Here is a 19,743-nt window from a genome sequence, read left to right as displayed (position 1 = left end):
TGAATATATTAATTCTGTTTCACTGTAGTCTCCATACATTGCATGGAGTTGAGATCGCTATTGTGACACCAGTAACTTGTAGAGAGATACCCAAATGTTTCCAAGTGCTGGGACAAAAAGCTTTGGCAGAGGAAAATCTTTTAGTTTGAATTTGTTTCAGATTTTAAACAAATACTCTGAAAGAACAAAAAAGAAAGTAAAAGCATCGCATTGTTCTTCCCCTAGGGGCCTTCCTTACCACTTTGCTAGCAAATGGGAAAACAAACAATAGATAGGAAAGTGAAAGAGAAGAGCTGGGGGGAAAAAAAAAAAAAAAAAAGGAAACTAGGTGAAAGTTACTTCAAAGTGCTCAGACCATTCTTGGAAAATAGTCCATTGAGGGAGCCAAATGTTTTTCTCTATAGGAAAAGATTCGGAAGCAAAGACCAGACAAAAATGCAGTTAGAAAGATGAACAAGTATATGAATATTTAAGAGAGAATTTCTGTGATATATGAAGTGCCAACACTCATAAAATCCATAGTGCTTCAGTTCTTTACCCTAGGTCCAAATTTCTTCCAATTTCAAGACAGAATGTCAAGATAATAGGCGTGAGTAACAGTGGGATAAAGCTGGAAAAGGTGGAAAATCAGAATCAGTGGAAGAGCAGGGATGTATTTGAAGAGCAATATAAGATCAGGTTACACACTACTTAATTTCAGTAACTTTATTAAGATTATTATCCTTATACAGGATGGGCAACCATTATTGGAACAAGGAGCTGTAACAACAAGCAGGACATTTTAATTTTGTCTCCTGGTGGTTTAAACTGTCAGCCTAAGGTAATACAGTGCGGTTTCTTAGTTACACAGGGCAGCAAGCAATGTTTGTTTCCCTTGCATCCTGTGTTACAGTTTCTAGCTACAGTTTCTTAGGTGTAGCAGAATAAAAGGTAAAGGGAATACTCTTTCTTGTTGAGTTAGCTTGTGTATAACAGGAGCCAACAGTTGCAGTTATGTATGCATTATGGTCTTATCAGGCAGCAAGAAGTTGGAAAGAGTGAAAGAAAATAAATTATGCAAGCAGTCTGTACTGCACCCAGCAGAGAGTTTTAAAAATAAGTGAATATAACCAGGGATCCCTAGTAGTAAAGAATGGAAACCTTCCTTTCCTGTGGTTTTCTGACATTATGGCTGCGTTGGTGGTGGGTAAACAAAGGCCGGGCAGCATTACAAGGGCATAGGGAACCTTCAGGGAATAAGGGAATACCTAAAAACAAAGTAAGGGTGCCAGAAGCCTAATACAACTGTTTCTTTTGAGCTTTAGGGATCAGTTTCTCCAACTAGAGGTGTAGGAAAATTGGATCTGAAGTGAAATAATATCACTTGTTTCATAAGTGGAGGGCTGAGGCAGCACGAGGCAATTATTGGTGGGATTTGGGTGCCTGCTCTCATTAGTGCAAGCCCTGTGATCTGAGCTAGATGGACTATGGGGAAGGGGGGGTAAGTTATGCTCAACCCATTTGTGAGCAACTGCAAGCAAACACGTGATGTTCTTTCTTTACTGTGATTAAATTTAACCCAGTGAAATATTTTTATTAAGGAAAGCCTGTTGAACATTTTCCCCTTTAGCATTGCAGGCTTAAGTCTCTCGGCCTCTTCCAGGAAGGAAGTGAAGCCTTTTCCATAATCCTTCTGCTCTGTAACATTTCATAAAGCAGTGGGGTCTTTATGCACTTAATCATTTGTTCTTTGCTGGATTCGTGCCCGATGTGTAGATTGAGAATCAAAAGATAGACAGGATGTTTCCTCACTTCATTGAAAGACAAAAAAGAGCTGTAAGAATCTCTAATGAGTTGGTGAATGACTGGACCAACACTATGAAGTAGAAGTTTGTGAATAGATAGTGGGGGCTAAGTTTTCTCTCTGATTTGAACGTGGCTTGGCTGGCTTACACCCAAGTGAATTTGGCCCTTTTTGAATGCAGCTGGTCTTTTCCTTATGTCTACCTTTGCGTTTTCTGCGTAGTTTCAAGTGCACTGAATTATCAGCACACTGTTCTGTAGGAAATTAATTGCATGACTACAGGCTCATACTTTTTGTTAGAGCAGTGACTCATTCACTCCCTTTCTCCAATTCTATTAGTACTTTAAAGGTAAACGTTTCAATATTTTTAGCTGAACTGTAAACTCAACTTGTCTCAAACAGAAGTGTAAGAACCCTGTTGGTGTAACAAAGTAAAATGTCACAGTGAAATGGCAAAGCTGTGGCTTTCAGAGGGGTCAGGAGTTGTAGTGAGAAGGCCCAGGAGCTGCATGTCAAAGTTCTGGGTTGAAATCTGGGTTTATGCTGAGCTTTACCTGACTCACATACCTAATGCCTTCCGTTGTCAGTGAGAGTCTGTATTTTAAAGCAGTTTTAGATGGCTAGGGATGAGAAGGATTAAGGGAGACACTCCTGAACACGTTGCAGAATTAACTCAGTTCAGAATCACTAGCACTTGTTCGCAGCTGGACAGTGAAAATGGCTTTGAGAAAGCAGCATGTGTTTTCTATCTGACATCCTAGGTTTTAGCACCTCCCTTCAGAGCTCGTTCTCCACTGAGATCTTTAGGCTTAACTTCAGCATGGAAGAGGAGTATTTTTTTTTTCACTCTTTTTCTGACCTTTACCAAGACTCCATCTTTTCCCGCTTTTTAATGGTTCTAATCCCATTCTGCTGAAATTTAGCAAGGCTTCCAAAATACTCGTGAAGAATCAGATTCAAGAGTACTTTTTTTTTTGTAAACGCTTTTTTTATTCCAAAGTGATGTGTTTTGGCTTTGCTACAGTGCAGCGGTACGTTGGAGATACATAGTGAATGCTCTTGTAATTAATAGTCATACCATATTTATAATTTTGCCTCAGGATATATAATTCTCTTAGTGTCTGAGAAAGCCATAGCTCTGTCTTCAAGGAATTAGTACAGAGACAAGTACCTGAAATGAATCAGGGGCCAACAAGGAATAAAGGGGCTCCAGGTATGCCATCAAACCTGTCATTGCAGCATGCCATAGAGCAGCAGCCCTCTTCACCGTGACCTTGAGAATTTGCAAACAAATTATGACTTCATTACCAGTAACAGTGCCAAGATTAAGGATTGTTAAACTGCCTGAGTATCAGTTTCATGTAAAATGAATGTACATGTATGACTTGACTACTAGATTATTTTTGCAACAATGCTATTCCTGATCAGGTTCCTAGGACACAACAATCCTTTACAGACAAATCTGGAAGCTGCTTCTAAACTGTGGGAAAAACTGCCCCTAAGGCAGAAAAAAGACTTTCCTTCCTTCACGAAGAACTACTAGATTTTTGAAATAGAGTCTTAGTACTCTAAAAAAATACAAATTATTTTTTTACACTGTGTATTAAACTTCTTAATGTTTTCAAACACATCCAAAATATTTGGATCTATAATACTTGGACTTGGATCCTTAAAGTTCTGTTGAACTAATTTAGGATCAAGAATTGCTCACGGTGGTATTTTCACCTAAATTATCTGCCTCTTTTCAATTAGCTTTTATTATTTTAATGGTCGCTCCTCCCACCCTTGCTTAGTGCTTTGGCCAGGCTCACATAATTGCCTCTATTTTATGTAAATGGAATTGTTACACCGTAAAATGATATACAAATGTGTCTACTACATGAAGTCCAGTAAATGGTGTGAATAAGCCCATTATTTTCAATGTAACGGCATCTGATAGCAGCCTGGGAAACACAGGGCTGACAGATGTGAGCCTGTGACAAGGCCTGGAAAAAACTGAATGAGAAGCACTGTGACAGACCGCAATTAATTGACTTTTGAAATAACTCCTTTTTTTCCTCAGTTCTACATGGCTGAGCAAGATTCACAAATTGCTGTCTTGAACTTTTTAATGGGACAAAATAGCTGCCAATGAAAGTCTAAATGACATGAACTTTGAATAGGAGTCATACAATGACCACACCATGACATGTTTTTAACTGACATTATTTGAGCAGTAGCAGCCCCTCCATTGAGAGGGGATCAGGAAGGGGTGAGAATAGATGGGAGGGAGTCAGAACTGGGCATGGAAGCAGTCAGTTGAACAGTAGCCCAGTCCTATTTTAATGTAGGAAGAGAAACAAGCATTAAGAAATGTCTTGACAGATGTGTTCATGTGTGTTCCCAGATAATTTGCAGTCCCCTTCCTGTGTTCTTTTTACTATGAAAAGGTCATAAAGCTAAATGAAGAGAAAACGATACTAGATAAGAGAACAGACTGGTTATGAGTAAGGTGCATGCTGGCTTCTCCACGTTCAGTATGTGTTCCAGAGCCAGGCTGTTGTCAGTCACGTTTACACGGGAGCAAGATACTTTATTTGTATTGGAATTGTGTAAGCTTTGGAAGCTTACGCCAAACTGTGGCAGACCTAATTGACCTCTTAATCCCAAGAACATCATAGGACAAGTAGTTAGTGAAGGGAAGATGAGGATTGTATTTTTCCTTAGTTATTAATGTGAATTACAGCATTCCTACTGTCTGCCTCTCCTGATCTAGCAATATCGTAACTGACTCTCTAGGAACTCTTCAGAGAATTTATTCCCAGAAACCTTCATCAGCTACACTCATTCAGAGAAAAGTGGCAAAGTCAATTTGTACCTTGTTTTACAGGTGCCTTTGTTTTAGCTAATTTTAAAAACTTTATTGAGCTGTCTGCTTTCCATTGGTCCCAGGGCGAGGCAGATTGCAAGCCACAAGCCCTTTAGTTTGACCTTGCTGACTGCTATTAGGAGTCTCAGAATATCCTGATTTGGAAGGGACCCTCAAGAATTACTCTGAGTCCAGCTCCTGGCTCCACACAGGACCACCCAAAAATCAGCCCCTGTGTCTGAGAGCATTGTCCAGATGCTTCTTGAACTCTGGCAGGCTTGGGGCCATGACCCCTGCCCTGGGGAGCCCATTCTAGTGCCCAACAGCCTTCTCAGCGAAGAACCTTCTTCTGATACCCAACCTGAATCATCACCCATTGCCACTTCCAGGCATCACTTGAGCAAGAAAATACTAGAGATCATCTAAGTTTTTTTTTAAACTGTCCCACTACACACACTTAGTTCTTAATTGTTATCTTCTTCCAACTAGTGGCATTTTTGCTTACCTGAAAAGGTCTCCACAGGTGCGGTTGTTGGAGGGGATGTTCATCCCATCCTCAGCTAGAATAAACCATTACTAGTAAAGGGTGTGTAGCTCAGATGGAGACAGAGGTAGTTCAGGCACGTGTCTCAATCCAGAGGACACCACAGCACATGCAGCTCTTGTCCTTTTCTCTCTTCCCCACTTCTTGTCTAACTTAGTGAGTTGTACAAATAACTGGTCTCCTTTTGCATACGATAGCATCTATTTCTGCCTCCCTTACTGCTTACTTCAACTTTGAGCACTGAACAAAATACCTCGAGTTAGAGTTTACCAAGAATATTTATTGAATTCAAAATATCAGTTCATTCACTTGAAAATTTAAAAGATCAGAAGTCATCTTCTAGAAAATTTGTAGGTACAACAGTAAAGCAGATGGCATAAAATCCATGTCTACTGCCCTGACAAGACTGTTTAGCTGAAACATCTATATCAAATAGCATATAACATACATACTGAAGCACATAGCTGATACCAGTACAATCATCAGGTTTGTACTTACGTAAGCATTTATTTTTCTAACTACAGTATTTTACTGATTTATTTAATGGAAGAAGAGATTAATGCAGATTAGGGCATTCAGTGGGCAAGCATTTATCCAGTTACCATCACTTACACATTAGTATGCAAATCATTCCACATACTCATGGCTTTATTAACACCAGAATTAGTTCTCTTCCTATACTGGATAATCAATTTCTTTGCAGTATTAAAAAGAGAAGTGTAATTGAAATTTATGCTCGTGTCTACATTTCATTTACGAACCAGTACAGCTTTGATACTCTTACTGGATGAGTAAAAACTTTAGTTGTTATTTATCATGCTGTAACTGATAATTTATTCTAATGATATATCTGCCCCCACCATTTTTATATATGCAAAGGATATATTCTCTGAAACTAAGTGAAATACCAGTTTTCAGAAGTGTGACAACTCAACTGTGCATTTCTCATTTCGTTCTAAATTAACTGACCCTCATTCTACTATTTTAATTCATTCAAAGCACAAAACCAAACAGGAATCACTAGTGCAGGGGCAGGCTTGTTTCACTGCCCATAGTAAACCAGAACACGTCTTAACATGTTACACACCCATGTCACATTTACAGAATCTACCCCTATCCAGTGTGGCAGAGTAAGAACTCTTCTCTTGTTAGCTTGAACACAGAATCATAGAATCATTTAGGTTGGAAAAGACCTCTGAGATCATTAAGTCCAACTGTTGAGTGTCACTCCACACTATGTCTAAAGAAGCCCAAAGACTTTAAAGGTTAACTCTGACACCCCTTTGAAAGTCAAAGAGCAAGCAACAGAAGTCGAGAAGAGGTGGCGTTTCTCCACTGCACAAGTTGCTGGGGCACTTTGAGAAGTGAAGAGCCATGAAGGGGGGATGTCGTACACTTTCAGCACCCCACTGAGTGGGTCTGCAGCCCTATGCTATGGTGAGGCAGCCAAAGGGACAAGATTTCTCAGACCAAACTGCTCATGTCCCCACAGCTGACAAACTGGAACTGCAGAAAAAAATATTTCAGTGTACTTTTTGCTTCAAACAGGACACATCCTCCTTCCTCACCTTTCAAAATGTTTTGCTTAATTTGACAGTTTTAGTGCTGACTGTGCTTTGGAAGGCTGGGACCCTTGAGACAGGACAACCACTCCAAAGACAGCCATTGCACTTTTAGATCCAGCAACAATTCCATATCCCATTCTGGCCAAACAGATAGACACATCCTATTGGACTTGGGCTACCTGTGACAATGTACTGAGAGTTTACAAACCAAGTAAACGGAGACACCAAAGCCTAAATTCCTATAAGTCTCCCACTTCAATCAATATGAAATGTAGTCAGAGATTCCTTAGAGCATTCCAACAATTCCCTTTCAAGCTGTCAGCTGTAGGTTTGTGTTTTATTTCTCAGTCCTATCAGAGTCCAGGAATTCTCTCTGTTCTTCATGACCTACTCCAAGAAATTAGAGCTGGCATGGTAAGTCCAGAGATGTCACCAAGATACAGGCCCAATAACTATGAGATCCAAGTACCATGGTTGCCTACTAATTCTTTTAAAGTTGTAATTAAGAAATGCAGAGGTACAGTCCTCTACACGTGGCGAGGACTTCTGGAGACATACTACAACCCAAAGGAAAGAACACCAGGAGAATTAGAAATCCATTCCAGTGGGGGTTGAAGTGTATTCTCCTTTGTGCTAATTCCCTCTCTGTTTCGAAAGACTCCCCTGTGTGCAGGCTTCACACACAGAGGAAATATTCTCTATGTACTGGGCTCCTCAAATCAGAGTCCCAGTAACATAACCACACTGTAGGAAATCCAGTCTCTACCAACTAAGCAACTAAAAATATGCCAGCAGAGAATATCCTGCCTCACAATGAGGAAAAGAAAGCAGGGTCTCCTGTCATAAACTAAAGTGAACAGCACATTTATGCTCCTATGCAAGCCAAAAATAGGCTCCCTGAATTCCTCAACACACAAAACACTGAAGAGCCTTCAATGTAAAGCATATTCTGGGTCAGAACATGAGACAGATTGCTTCAACCCACGAACTCTATTATTACAGGATCCACACTACTACTGTGCAGGACATCTTCCTTCAGCAATTCATCACCTGGTGATTCTGATACCATTTCTTATCCATCAACTCTAAAAATATCTGCATTCCATTCTGATGAGATTTGTCATACTTAATTTTATAGCTGTCACAAGACCTGAATTTACTGATTTCAATAGTTCATTCTGCAGCATCTCATCGGCCATCATACACTAAGAACATGTATATTGTAAATCTGGACTACAGACAATGGACTGAATATAGAGAAAGAATTAAGGTAAAACTGAGACCAACCTCAAAGCCTGAAACCTGAATTTCTCAAGGAATTCCTCGTTTCTTTCTCATGTATTGCTACCCAGACTCAAGGCTATTACAGACTTGAAAACTACATCTGGGGATCCTTTACAGGAAACTTCAGAAGCCACAACAGCTACTGCAGCCTTTTAGGAGCAGATCATATGATAACTGCTTTTGGAAGGACAGACAAGGTTTTTGCAAACCCTTTAACTGTGTGTTTTTGTTTTTTTTTACTATCATCCACATTTTACTAAATTACTATCTAAAGGTTTTAGCAATTCAGACCAAAGAATCATCAGATACTCCAAACTGCTGAAAAATTGATTTTCACCTTAAAACATTTTTTGAGACTGCTTTGACTAAGACAGGCAAGTTAATAGCTCATGAATTTGTAAAATACGTGTTATAGCTACTAAGATAAGTTACTGCAAGGAATGATTATCTGCATGTAAATACCCAGGCAAACTACATTAAGATATCAGGCCTTACTTTTTCATTTGGCAGAGGGAGAGAACAGTGCCACTTGAAAATACCCAGAAGGCAGGGTACAGTGCCTCAGTAAACTGCGTTTTGAATTTATAAATCAAGTTAAGCTTCTCCCCAACGGCCAAGAAAATTACAAACCCTCCCTCGCAGTGCAGCAGCACGCCAATCTTGGTAGCCTTCACATTGGGTAAATTCTTTTCAACATCATTATGCCAGGCTGAAATTTTGGAATTAAACCACTCAATACACCAAGAACTGCTGTTCCTACCCAGGCGGCTGTCTGGCCCCTCCCGGTCCATGCTGCCATAGCAGATGCCAATGGCACAGAAGTTTTTCTGCTGCAGTTCTACTTCCCAGTAGTGGATGCCTCTCTTGAAGCACTGGAACCCCAGCACTTGGGAACAATAGGTGAAACGCTGAGGGTGGTGGTTATAATTCAGGGGGGTGTCTGAGACAGACATCTTGGTGTATCTCTCAGACAGATGCACTTTGTTATGAGCTGTGTTGAAATCCAGGGTGATGTTAGCAGCATCTGTAAAGACATGAATCAGTTGAAGGTAGTAAAGAGCAATGCAGTTTTATTTACACAGTCCTGTGTAGGCAACACATGTTCCTACACATCTTTATCTCCCTGCTCAGCTTTCCTCTGCAGTGTAGGCAGTTCTTGGGGCTGCAGTAACAGCTGCTGGGTTCAACTGCAGCTCCGTGTTGCAGAGCAGGCAAACAGGGAGGGACAGGTTTCCTTCCTTCCTTCCTGCATCCCCACAAATTTCTCTAGCCACCCAAATGTATACTGGCTGCACAGAGAGATTACTGATCTGGCAGTGAAAGAGCCTACGTTTCATTTCAAAGAAAAATCAAGTGGGTTTCATTGCATTTCTAGGTTCCCCTAATGCAGTCATTTGGAGGGGAAACCCAAGTCATTACTAAGAAAACTTCAATTACACTGTGGCAAATACATGAATACAGAATATTAATTTTGATTCATCTGGCAAAATAACCACTGTTTAGTAAGGTAAACTTTCTTCCTCCTTATCCTTCAAAACTTTAACTTGTAACAACTAGTTAATAACCCCCCAAAGGCAACCTAGCTAACTAAGCCCCCTCAAAAACTTTCAGATAACTACAAAGGTCACATAACACCAGTGCAATAAGCACAGAAAGTTCATCTTTACATAGTGTAATGTTGATATCTTACACTGCAAAAGCTCCTCTCTGTCTTTCTGAAGAAAGGTGCTAATAAGATCTTTTGTATTAGCCGCAGTTGCAGCTTTTGATGCTCCTGCAGTTGTTGCTGCCGTGCTTGGTGCTGCCGTGTTTGGTGCTCCTGTATTGACAAAATAAAAGAGAGTTTGGCCACTTGGGAAGAAACATTGCATGCTTAACACAGACTTAGGCTGGAGTGGATCTTGAGTTATCTGGTCTAGCTTCCTTGCTGCAAGTAAGGCTAACTTCAATATTAGCTCAGGTTGCTCCCTGTCTTGTAAAGTTGTCAAAATCCCATTGCCACCAGGCAACTTCTTTCAGTACTTGATAGCTCTCACAGTGACCAGGAAGAGCCTCCTCAGAGGCAACAGCTAAACTTTTGCCTAATACACCAATCCCGGTGATCATCTACTTGGCATTTTAAGAGTAGTCAATGAAAACTAGAATAAGTATCCTCAAGTCTGAACTTACCAAATGAAATGGAAAACTTTTTGTCCGCTGGAAAAAAAAAAAAAAAAATCTGTTAGTTGTCTCCACGCTAGCTGTAATATTCTTGTCATGGCTCTTCTGAAGCTACAGCAGTAAATAAAGCTGACAGTCTAGCATGCTGAAGCCACGCAGAAATACACACATACTGGAATGCTGCACGTGAAGCACAACCTACTATTTGCCTCCTATTTCTTAGGGTCATAAGTCTGGAAGGAGCTTAATTTCTACCTTTGGATGCAACATGTTAGAGGAAGTGGTAATCACCCTATTCCCATGAGACACGTAGGCTGCTTCTTTTTCAGAACAGAATTGTTAGTACAGCACCAGGAGCTGCTCTTCCACTGTGTAAAGTGATCCACAGCAAACCACTCTGAGCGCTCTCCACACAGGACTCATGAACAGAAAGGACTGTATGTCAGGAGCTCAGTGGAAGTGACAGAATTAGTTTCTTAACACTTAGATCAAGTTGAAAAAGAGAACATGGAAGATCTTCCAAAGAGGCCAGAATGCCACATGAATACCAGTAACTGGATAAAACAGCATTGAAAGACCTGAGCATACCCTGCCACGAAGACTGTCTCCATCAGCCTTAGACTTTAAGCAAGATGTTTAAGTAAGGCCACTGCTAATCACCACTTACGGTTATCTGCCTCCTCCTGCAAAGGTTCTTGAACCTGGCAAGGTTTTTTTTCTTTGTACGGACGCTCTTGTGAAGGGAAAAAAAAAAAAAAAAAAAAAGAACATGAATAGCTAATAAGCAGGATTCATTACATACAAATCCATCAAAAAAGCATAGACATTTTGCACAAGTGAAAAGTAAATATTCCATTGCATTGCAAGGCAGAAGGGCAGTGAAGTACTGCAAGAACCAGAGGGTAGGGAAGCTCTCCTTTGCTTTACAGCCTGCGCTGACAACACCACAAGCACACATGCACGCTGAGGCTAATGCACCATTGTATCCATGCAGTTTGCTTCTTTACAGCTCACACGACATCCATCGCTAAATAGCATAAAACATCCTCCCCTTCCCACACAAAAGTGCTCATTACAGATTATTGCTGCATCCCCACTAGAGCGAGCAGCTCTTGGGTACTGCTTGAGCTCTTTATTTAATGGCAAAACCTTAGGAGAGGATGATGTTCCTTAGTACTTACGTGGTCCAACCGGCTTTCTCCCAGGAACGGGTCTATTTAGTGCAGCTGCTTGAGGGGGCTTAGCTTTCCTAGCTGTTTGTTTCTCTGCAATATCAATATTTTACATTATGGTTTGTATTGCCAAGGACAATTATGCATGAAAAAGGACATTTTTTCAATCATATTTTTCAGGCATGTGATTAGAATTTATGTGATTAGAACTTAAGTGATACTTGGCAAAGTCGGAACTACATGGAAGTTACCCAAGCCCCAGTCCAGAAGATACTTTTGCTTAACCCCGTAAGTAGAGTTTCATTCTACAACATTTATACAATTAGTGCCTTTACAATTGGGTAGTTCAATCACTCCAGGGTGTTTTATGTCTCCCCCTCAAATCCACATATCCTGAATATCCTGATATCCACATATCATACATGTATATAATGAAATGTAACAAGGGCAAGCGTAGAGTCTTGCATATGGCCAAGAACAACTCCAGACACGAGTATAAGTTGGGGACTGACCTGTTGGAGACCAGCGTAGGGGAAAGGGACCTGGGGGTCCTGGTAAACAGCCGGATGACCATAAGCCAGCACTGTGCCCTTGTGGCCAAAAAGGCCAATGGCATCCTGGGGTGTATTAGAAGTGGCGTGGTTAGTAGGTCAAGAGAAGTTCTCCTCCCCCTCTACTCTGCCCTGGTGAGACCACGTCTGGAATATTGTGTCCAGTTTGGGCCCCTCAGTTCAAGGACAGGGAATTGCTTGAGAGAGTCCAGCACAGAGCCATAAAGATGATTAAGGGAGTGAAGCATCTCCTTACGAGGAAAGGCTGAGGGAGCCAGGTCTCTTTAGCTTGGAGGAGGCTGAGGGGTGACTTATTAATGTTTATAAATATGTAAAGGGTTAGTGTGAGGAGGACAGAGACAGGGTCTTCTGAGTGATATCTAATGATAGGACAAGGGGTGCAAGCTGAAACATGGGTGGTTCTACTTAAATATGAGAAGAAACTTTTTTACAGTGAGAGTGACAGAACACTGGAACAGGCTGCCCAGGGGGGTTGTGGAGTCTCCTTCTCTGGAGACATTCAAAACCTGCCTGGACACATTCCTGCATGACCTGATCTAGATGTGCCTGCTTTGGAAGGGGGATTGGACTAGATGATCTTTCAAGGTCCCTTCCAATCCATAACATTCTGTGATTCTGTGACTGTGTCCAACCCTGCTGCATAATAAAAATGTAAATTACTCTAAGGAATAAAGGCCAAGTTGTGCCAGAGCAGCTTAGTGTCCCAGTGATCTATACTTGGGTAAGTAATGAGTAAAGAAACACTAGCACATTTTGTTCTCCTATACTTTAGAGCAGACTGTATGTTTTTGTTTGGAAATGCAGGACCACAGAAGTTGGAAGACAGTTTATATTAACCAGCTCTATTTGCTGCACTAGTTGTGGTTGTGTTTTGTTTTTTTTAAATGATATTTCAATTGCAGTGAGAATATCTCTCACTTGAGCTCAAAGGCATAAAGGAACAAATCATAAAATGCCAGTTCTCTAAGTGATACAATACCTTCTGTTTTTTTCTCCTTAGGCTGACTCACTGTAAGCTTGACAGTTTCTTTAAGGTTAATGGCAGACTGATAAGCAGTATGTATCAAGTTTTGGTCCATTTCAATTACAGGCACAAAAACATCTTTTGTTGATGCTCGTTGCAGTGCTGCTGCTCTCTGAAATGAGAAATGGAACATCTCATGCAGACCACCTTCTGTGGCAGATGTAGACAAATACAACCAAGTTACTTTAAATGGAGTAGGTTTTGTGCATTCAGCTCAAATGCGAACAAGCAAAGGTGACAGTCAGACATGAGCCATGGCAAACTTTCAACAACAACTCAGCAAACCATAAGCAGTAATTTCTAACTGATACCTGAAGCAATGAGAAAGATCTACTAGACTTCATCGCAGTATGGAGATGTAACACCTCACAGAGATGGGTTCTGTCATTCAGTGACCTTTCTGCTTGTGGCAGTAGTAGTAGGCAAGCTGGTGAGGAAGGGGGCTGCAATTTACTGGACAGAAGTTTGTTCCAGTGCTCTTTCACTGTTATTTGTGTGCTTATCAGTACACCTTTTTACAGAAGGTTCTTGCACGATTGTATTGTCATTTGAATAAAGCGGCTGGAGAGCAGGACTGCCACAGCAGGTTTTTTTTGATTCTGCATTCTAGAAACTTGAAGAATTAGATTTGCATCTAGAGGACTTATTACCTTTAAAAACAGAACGTCATCATGTTCTGTCAGTGCCATCTCAATCTGGTCTCTGAGAGACTGAATTTCATTCTTCTTACTTCCCAGAACAGTAGAAATGTAATCAAACTTAGTGCAAACTCTTTTTTCTTCTTCTGTGATTACTTTAAAGATCTGGTTTTCTTTTTCTTCAATCAAAGCTTTAATTTCCAAAAACTCGTTTCTCATCAAATCTCGCTTTCTGGCAGCTGTCTCCTGAAGCAAACAAGGACAGATAGACACTGGTTTCAAAAGAACAGTTTGTGGAAAAAGTGCTGCTGCTATTACAAAAACAAACAAACAAAACAAAACAAACAAACAAAAAAACAACGAACAAAAAACAACCAAACAAAAAATGAAAGTCTTTGAGGAACATCTAAACTAATTACTTGAAATTAGCAATAGAAAAGCTATGCATTCCTATTTTGTTTGGAAAGAAAAATCATTTACTTCCAAGAAATCAAGACAGTTCTCAGCCTCTGTTGCGGGGGGCTGCTGGGCAGAGGCCAGGCCTGCCGTGCCATCTAGCGGTTAGAAGAAGTGGAACTGTATCAGGCCTTCGCCAGCTTTGACACCACACACCCACTTGTACGGCTGGAGTTGTTCCTGTGTCAGCGATGTGCTTTGTGGCATCTTCAGTTAATACAGAGTTATTCCCCATCCTCCAAGAGGTGTTCTGGAGGAGCACAGAAGGGCTACTCTGGCAGTTTTGCAGTTTCTTGGTCCCCACCACCCAGTCCAGAAAGGACGGTACAGGTGAGATGTACCTGATCCAGCAGCCAGCACATGACAACCCCAATCGTTTGGTATGAGCAAGGACAGGCTGTGTTAAATTATGGGAAAGAGCCATTCCACATTTCAGCAAGGGGGCAGCTATAACTGCCCACTCATGCTTCAGCTTAGGCTACACAGATGCACTCTTTCTGGTGCACAGGAACGGATGGGTTCGAGCCCAGTTACCGCTTGGGTACATCAGCACATGCAAGAATAAAGCCCTTGTAAGGTGGCTGCATTTGCTCCCATCTGCCATGGAGCTGCCTGGCTCTGCCAAAACATCTCTTTTTTGTTCCTTCCCAATAAGATCTTCTCCTGGCAATGCAATCTCGATACTACAGCTGTTGTCACAAGAGTACGAGCATCAATAATGCTCAGCAGCCAGCATACACCAAGCGACTGGACAGTGTTTAGAACAGGAAGTTTCCCACTTACAGCAGTTTGGGTTTGGCTCGTTTTCACAGAGTTCATCGCTCGAGTAGCTTTTTCACTTTGATTATGCAGCTCTGTCAGTTTCTTCTTCAGTGCTGTCTGTAGTAGAGGAGATCAGATAAGATTTTAGAAAAAGAAGTTACTGTATTTATAGAAACTTCTGCATAACCACTGTAAGCATTTAGTACTACTGATTTAAAACTCACTGCTCCTTAAACCTTATGGAATGTAAAAATGCTCTCCTGCACATGCCTGGTTTGTGAAGCCAGAACCCTCCCTGCGGCTCCGCCTTTCCCAGCAGCAGGATGGACATTGTTGAGTCACTCTCTTGATAAGGGCTGTTCATCAGCAAAGCTGTTCCCCGTGCTTAAAATAAACTTTACTTAATCTCTTAGGCTGGACTTTGAGCATTAGTTAAAACTAGGTTTACTAGGTAAACACTGCTCTTCACCTCTCACTCCAATAATTTTATTGGTCAGTTATTCTTTTAGTTTAAAATGCTGCTAAGCAAAGTCAGGGAAGCTGTCTTCAGTTAAGCCATACCAGTGCTCGCTGAGTCTCACTTAACTTTTCAGTGTTTTCCTCAACTACCCTCTGATTTTTAGCTGTGTTATACAATTCGAAGCCAGGTTTCCTTCCCTGCTGCTCCCTGGAGAACCTGCTCCTGGCTCTTCCTTAGCACGTGCTTGAGATCGCTCTAGGGTACTTCTATAGCTCTTCGCTTTCTAAGAACATAGCAGCAGCGAGCGGTGCCTACAGGCTCTCAGTAAGCCAGCGGCTCCCTGCCAAGCCCCACCAGGAGCCTCACCAGCCAGCACGGCTTAAGGCTGGGCCACCCAACCCCCCGACGCCAGCCTGGAGACCCCTCTCCTCGCCTCGGTGAGGGCAGGGTGAGGTGTGTAGAGCCTCCGAAGAGCTCAGGCTCACACAGGAGGACAGACCTCAGAAGGACAGACAGGCAGGAGGCTTGCAGCCTGGACCGAGCCAAGCCACCCTGCCCCTGCCCCTGCCCCGCTCACCTCAGCTTCAGCCTTAGCCTGCTGCAGGGGGCTGGCGTTACACAGCTTGTGGCTGAGGAGGCAGAGGGAGCAGATGCAGATGCCATGCTGCTTGCAGAAGAACTCGAAGAGCTTGTTGTGCTGCGAGCACTTGCGCTGCTGCAGGTCATGCACGGGTGGGCAGAGCTGGTGGTCGCGGAAGGCCGGGCTGTCATGGTGAGGCCGCAGGTGCTCGGCACAGAAGGAGGCCATGCAGGTCAGGCACGTCTGCGCTGCATGAGCCTGCAGGCAGCTGTCGCAGTACACGGGGGACGCCGCTTCCTCCGCCACCGCCTCATCTTCCTCATCCTCATCCTCCTGCCTCTGCTGCTGCTGCTCCTCGGCCGCGGTGCAGCCCTGCAGCTGCTCCACCACCCGGCACAGCACCGTGTTCTTGCGGAGCTGCGGCCGCCCCGGGAAGGTGGTCCGGCACTGAGGGCAGCTGAAGCCGGCCTCCAGCTCGGCCCAGGTGCAGTCCAGGCAGGAGGCGCAGAAGTTGTGGCCGCACGGCACCGTCACGGGGCTGTCGAAGAGGGAGAGGCAGATGGAGCAGGTCAGATCCTCCTCCAGCGCCGCCAGGTTCGGCTCGGACACGGCTCGGGTCAGCGCCGCCATCGTCCCGACAGTGCCACCCGCAGCCACCGCCGCCGCTCCTCGGCTGCCCAGAAACGAAACTCAGGACCGAGGTTTTCCGGCAAACGACGTGGCCGGGCCCCGCCTCGCTGGGAGGTGCGGCGGCTCCGGGACCGGCCCCCGGCCGCACCGAGCGGGGGCAGCGGCTCCGGGACCCCCCCGGTACGGGGCGGGCACACAGCGGGGGGCTCCCAGCAGGGCCCCGTCTGGTTTTACACACCGAGCACGGGCGAAGCAGCTCCCGTTAATGCACCCAACTTAGGGCTGTGTGCTCGCAGAAACCACCTCAATGCATTTCCTCTCTCTCTCTTTTTTTTTTTTTTTTTTTTTTTTTTTTTTTTTTTTTTTCCTCCACGCTTTGCTTCTTCCTCAAACTAACAGAAGGAAGTTAGTCAGGAGATACAGTATGGAAATTTGATTAAGTGCTCTGTAATAACAGCATAACCTGGCTGTGACAGAGGAGCTCAGGGACCAGGTATGTAATTTGCTTGAGGGTGGATGAGTTTGTAGGAAATGTAGCTGCACCGTTACCTCCAGCTCCTTCCAGCTCCGCAGGGATTTGCAGCTCAGGACTTTGTGATGAGCCTGAGGGGACACAAACGCCTGGAGATATCTGAGAGCTGGTCACTGACAATGACTGCAAAAGAACATTGTTACAGTGGTGCGTTGCGGTGGGCCTTACCAAAAAGCACCTGTTGATATTTACATTTCTTATTTTTCATTAGGTGAAAAAAAAGCACTTCTTCCTGGCCTCGTTTGCATTAAGCCATCACCATCTTTCAAGGGCTCGGCACCCTTGCTGACTTCTGCAACACTCATCTGACATCTATTAACGCAAAGGTATGCAAATATAAAGGGTAACTAAATATATACTCTCACAATTCTAACTTTGCTTCTGGAGCAGAACATGGGATGTTTAGAGCTCAGATGAGCAATTTAAATTTCCCCATCATCAACCAGATCTTGATACTCTGTTGAGTGAACCCAACCACTCCTGTTGACCAAAAACAAGTTTAAAGATAATTGAAGAACTTTACTATTTAAATAGCTATTGAAGCTGTTTGCCTCCTCATAATTACTCAAGGATTTCTTCACGTGGTTCTGATTTAAATCTAACCCTTTGCCCAGATATTGTTTATTTAAAATGCCACTCAGGCTTGAAGCAGGAAGTTAGAAGAACAGCAGAAGAAATTATTCATCCGTATACATGACTGAGCAAACATCAAGATAGGCACTCTGATACTTTGGGACTTCTTTGGATTTAATATTTGAACTGGCTTAGGTAGGTACAATTTCCCCATCAAAATTATAAGTATCTCCAAATTCCTGAAGAACTGACACACTGTATTTTTGGCAGGTCTGTAGTCACAGCAGCAAACTTCTGGGTCTCTTAAAATCTGTTCAACACCTTCTGTTTGCCAGCTTCTCGCTGCAAAAGTTTATTATGTCTGTAGGCCTACAGCAGGTTGCACATTGTGACTGTAGCCTGCTAGGTCAAACTTACACATTTTTAGTCATGAGGTTGGAGTTTATAAAAAAAAACAAACATGAACAGATATTTTTTCTTAACAAACCTATAATTCTAAGTTTCATGAAGGAAGGTGGCAAGGAGCTGCTGTGACAGATAGCCAGGGCTGCCTCAGCAATGGGGCTTGCAAGGTGACAGAAAGAAAACAAAATAGGTTTATTCAGAGTAGCACCATCTCCCTCTATGGTTCACGTGCACATCTACCTTATTCTGCATTTCCTGCCCATTTAGCGACCCAGCCCAGCTCCAGCTTGCCTGGTATGAGGAAAGTAGTGCCTAGTTCTGTCAAGAACAAATGCATTGGTGTGGCAGGAAGGGCAGTAAGCCATCTCTATCAGATTGCATTTACTTGATTTAAATTGTGCATTGGAACAGGAGTTTTGTGCTAACTTGGTAACAATGGTTAAATAAAACTCAAGATTTTATCTTCAAAACATCCTTTCTCTGGGGTATATATGTTTTCAATCATGATCTGTTTCTCACAGGATGCTGTATCTTTACTTTATAGCCAAAATACACGGTAGGCAATGGAACAAGAGGCAAGTACTGCTCTAACAGGCTGTGAAATACTTGCATGTAATATTTGCAGTTTTATAAGAATTCAAAATTAACAATTTCCTTAAAAAGTAATCTTTCAATTAATCCTGTCTCCACGTGATTGCACTAGTATCAGAAGTGTTCTCTTTGTCCAATTTGCAAGTATATCCACATTTAGAATCAGATTTTTAACATAAAACAACAGCAACTAAAGAGAGCTGCAACACAAATTAATTTTACTGATAAAAGCATTTCTTCACAGCGGAGACATTTTAATAGGAATAACACAAAGGTGTGCAATATTTTGATGTAGTCATGCATTAGTCAGAATATATACTAGCTAAACCATGACATGCAGCTTTTCAGGTGTTTGTTGTACCCAGGTCTGTCTTTTCTAAATGTCTTCTGCTTAAGAGTCAACTATCTGAGTTGGAGAGTCTTAAATTTTAAGATTTGCCAAGATGCAAGTACAATACCTTAGGGGCACAAGGTTCTAACTCAACACTGGTATTTAGCAGAGATGTCAGTAAGTGCACCACTACCACATGATGACCTGTTCTATGATTAGAAAGGAAACAAAAAAGTAAGTACAGACACTTCAGCACTGAAACGGCAAAAGGGTTTGCTGAAAAAGGTTTTCAGAGTGTACACAGATTAACACACAGGGACACATTTTTGTCTAGGATTTCTGAAATACTCCACTGGTTCCAGACAAAATTCTCAGTTACAAATAGTATTTATCTGCCTTTCAAAATTACAGAAGCTTAAAGTCTGTACATTTTTCTTGACGCATTCAAGTGAACCCTGTACACAACTGCAAAGCCATGGCATTTGTATCGTGCTCTACAGCCGTACAGGAAGAGTCATGTGTATCAATACTATTTGACTTTTAAATGATGGTCTTTAATTATCCTTACAGCAAGCTGCCATTGTATGGCAGTTATACTGCTCTAGACAAAACAAGACATTTAAATGGAGCTACTGACAGTACAAGGTCATATTTTGTATTTTTGATCAAACTGTTCCAGTTTTACAGCTCACAGTTGTGAGATATGAAAAGTGTGGCTAAGATTCTATTTAAAAAAAATCAAATCTATATTAAAGATTTCCTATAATAAACAAAGCATTCTTGCATTACATAAAAAACATATCCTAAGAAAAAGTGTTTTCTTTTGGCATCAA

At 42.3% G+C, this 19,743-nt stretch overlaps 1 protein-coding gene across 1 annotated transcript; it reads right to left on the bottom strand.

Annotated features, from left to right (window-relative positions):
• Positions 1 to 5,434: 5,434 nt before the first annotated feature.
• On the bottom strand, positions 5,435 to 16,514 carry TRIM25 (tripartite motif containing 25). Its single transcript, XM_032199487.1, has 9 exons — positions 15,846 to 16,514; positions 14,830 to 14,925; positions 13,603 to 13,836; positions 12,908 to 13,064; positions 11,366 to 11,449; positions 10,852 to 10,917; positions 10,194 to 10,220; positions 9,715 to 9,843; positions 5,435 to 9,048 (listed from the first exon to the last, which is right to left on the bottom strand). Exons 1-9 carry the CDS (start codon positions 16,476 to 16,478, stop codon positions 8,516 to 8,518), a joined length of 1,959 nt encoding a protein of 652 aa, XP_032055378.1. The 5' UTR covers positions 16,479 to 16,514; the 3' UTR covers positions 5,435 to 8,515.
• Positions 16,515 to 19,743: the final 3,229 nt, after the last annotated feature.

The sequence above is a fragment of the Aythya fuligula genome, chromosome 18 (assembly GCF_009819795.1).
Source record: "Aythya fuligula isolate bAytFul2 chromosome 18, bAytFul2.pri, whole genome shotgun sequence".
Classification (NCBI taxonomy): domain Eukaryota; kingdom Metazoa; phylum Chordata; class Aves; order Anseriformes; family Anatidae; genus Aythya; species Aythya fuligula.
The sequence above is the reverse complement of the archived record's forward strand: the minus strand, read 5'-3'. Positions and strand labels throughout refer to the sequence as shown.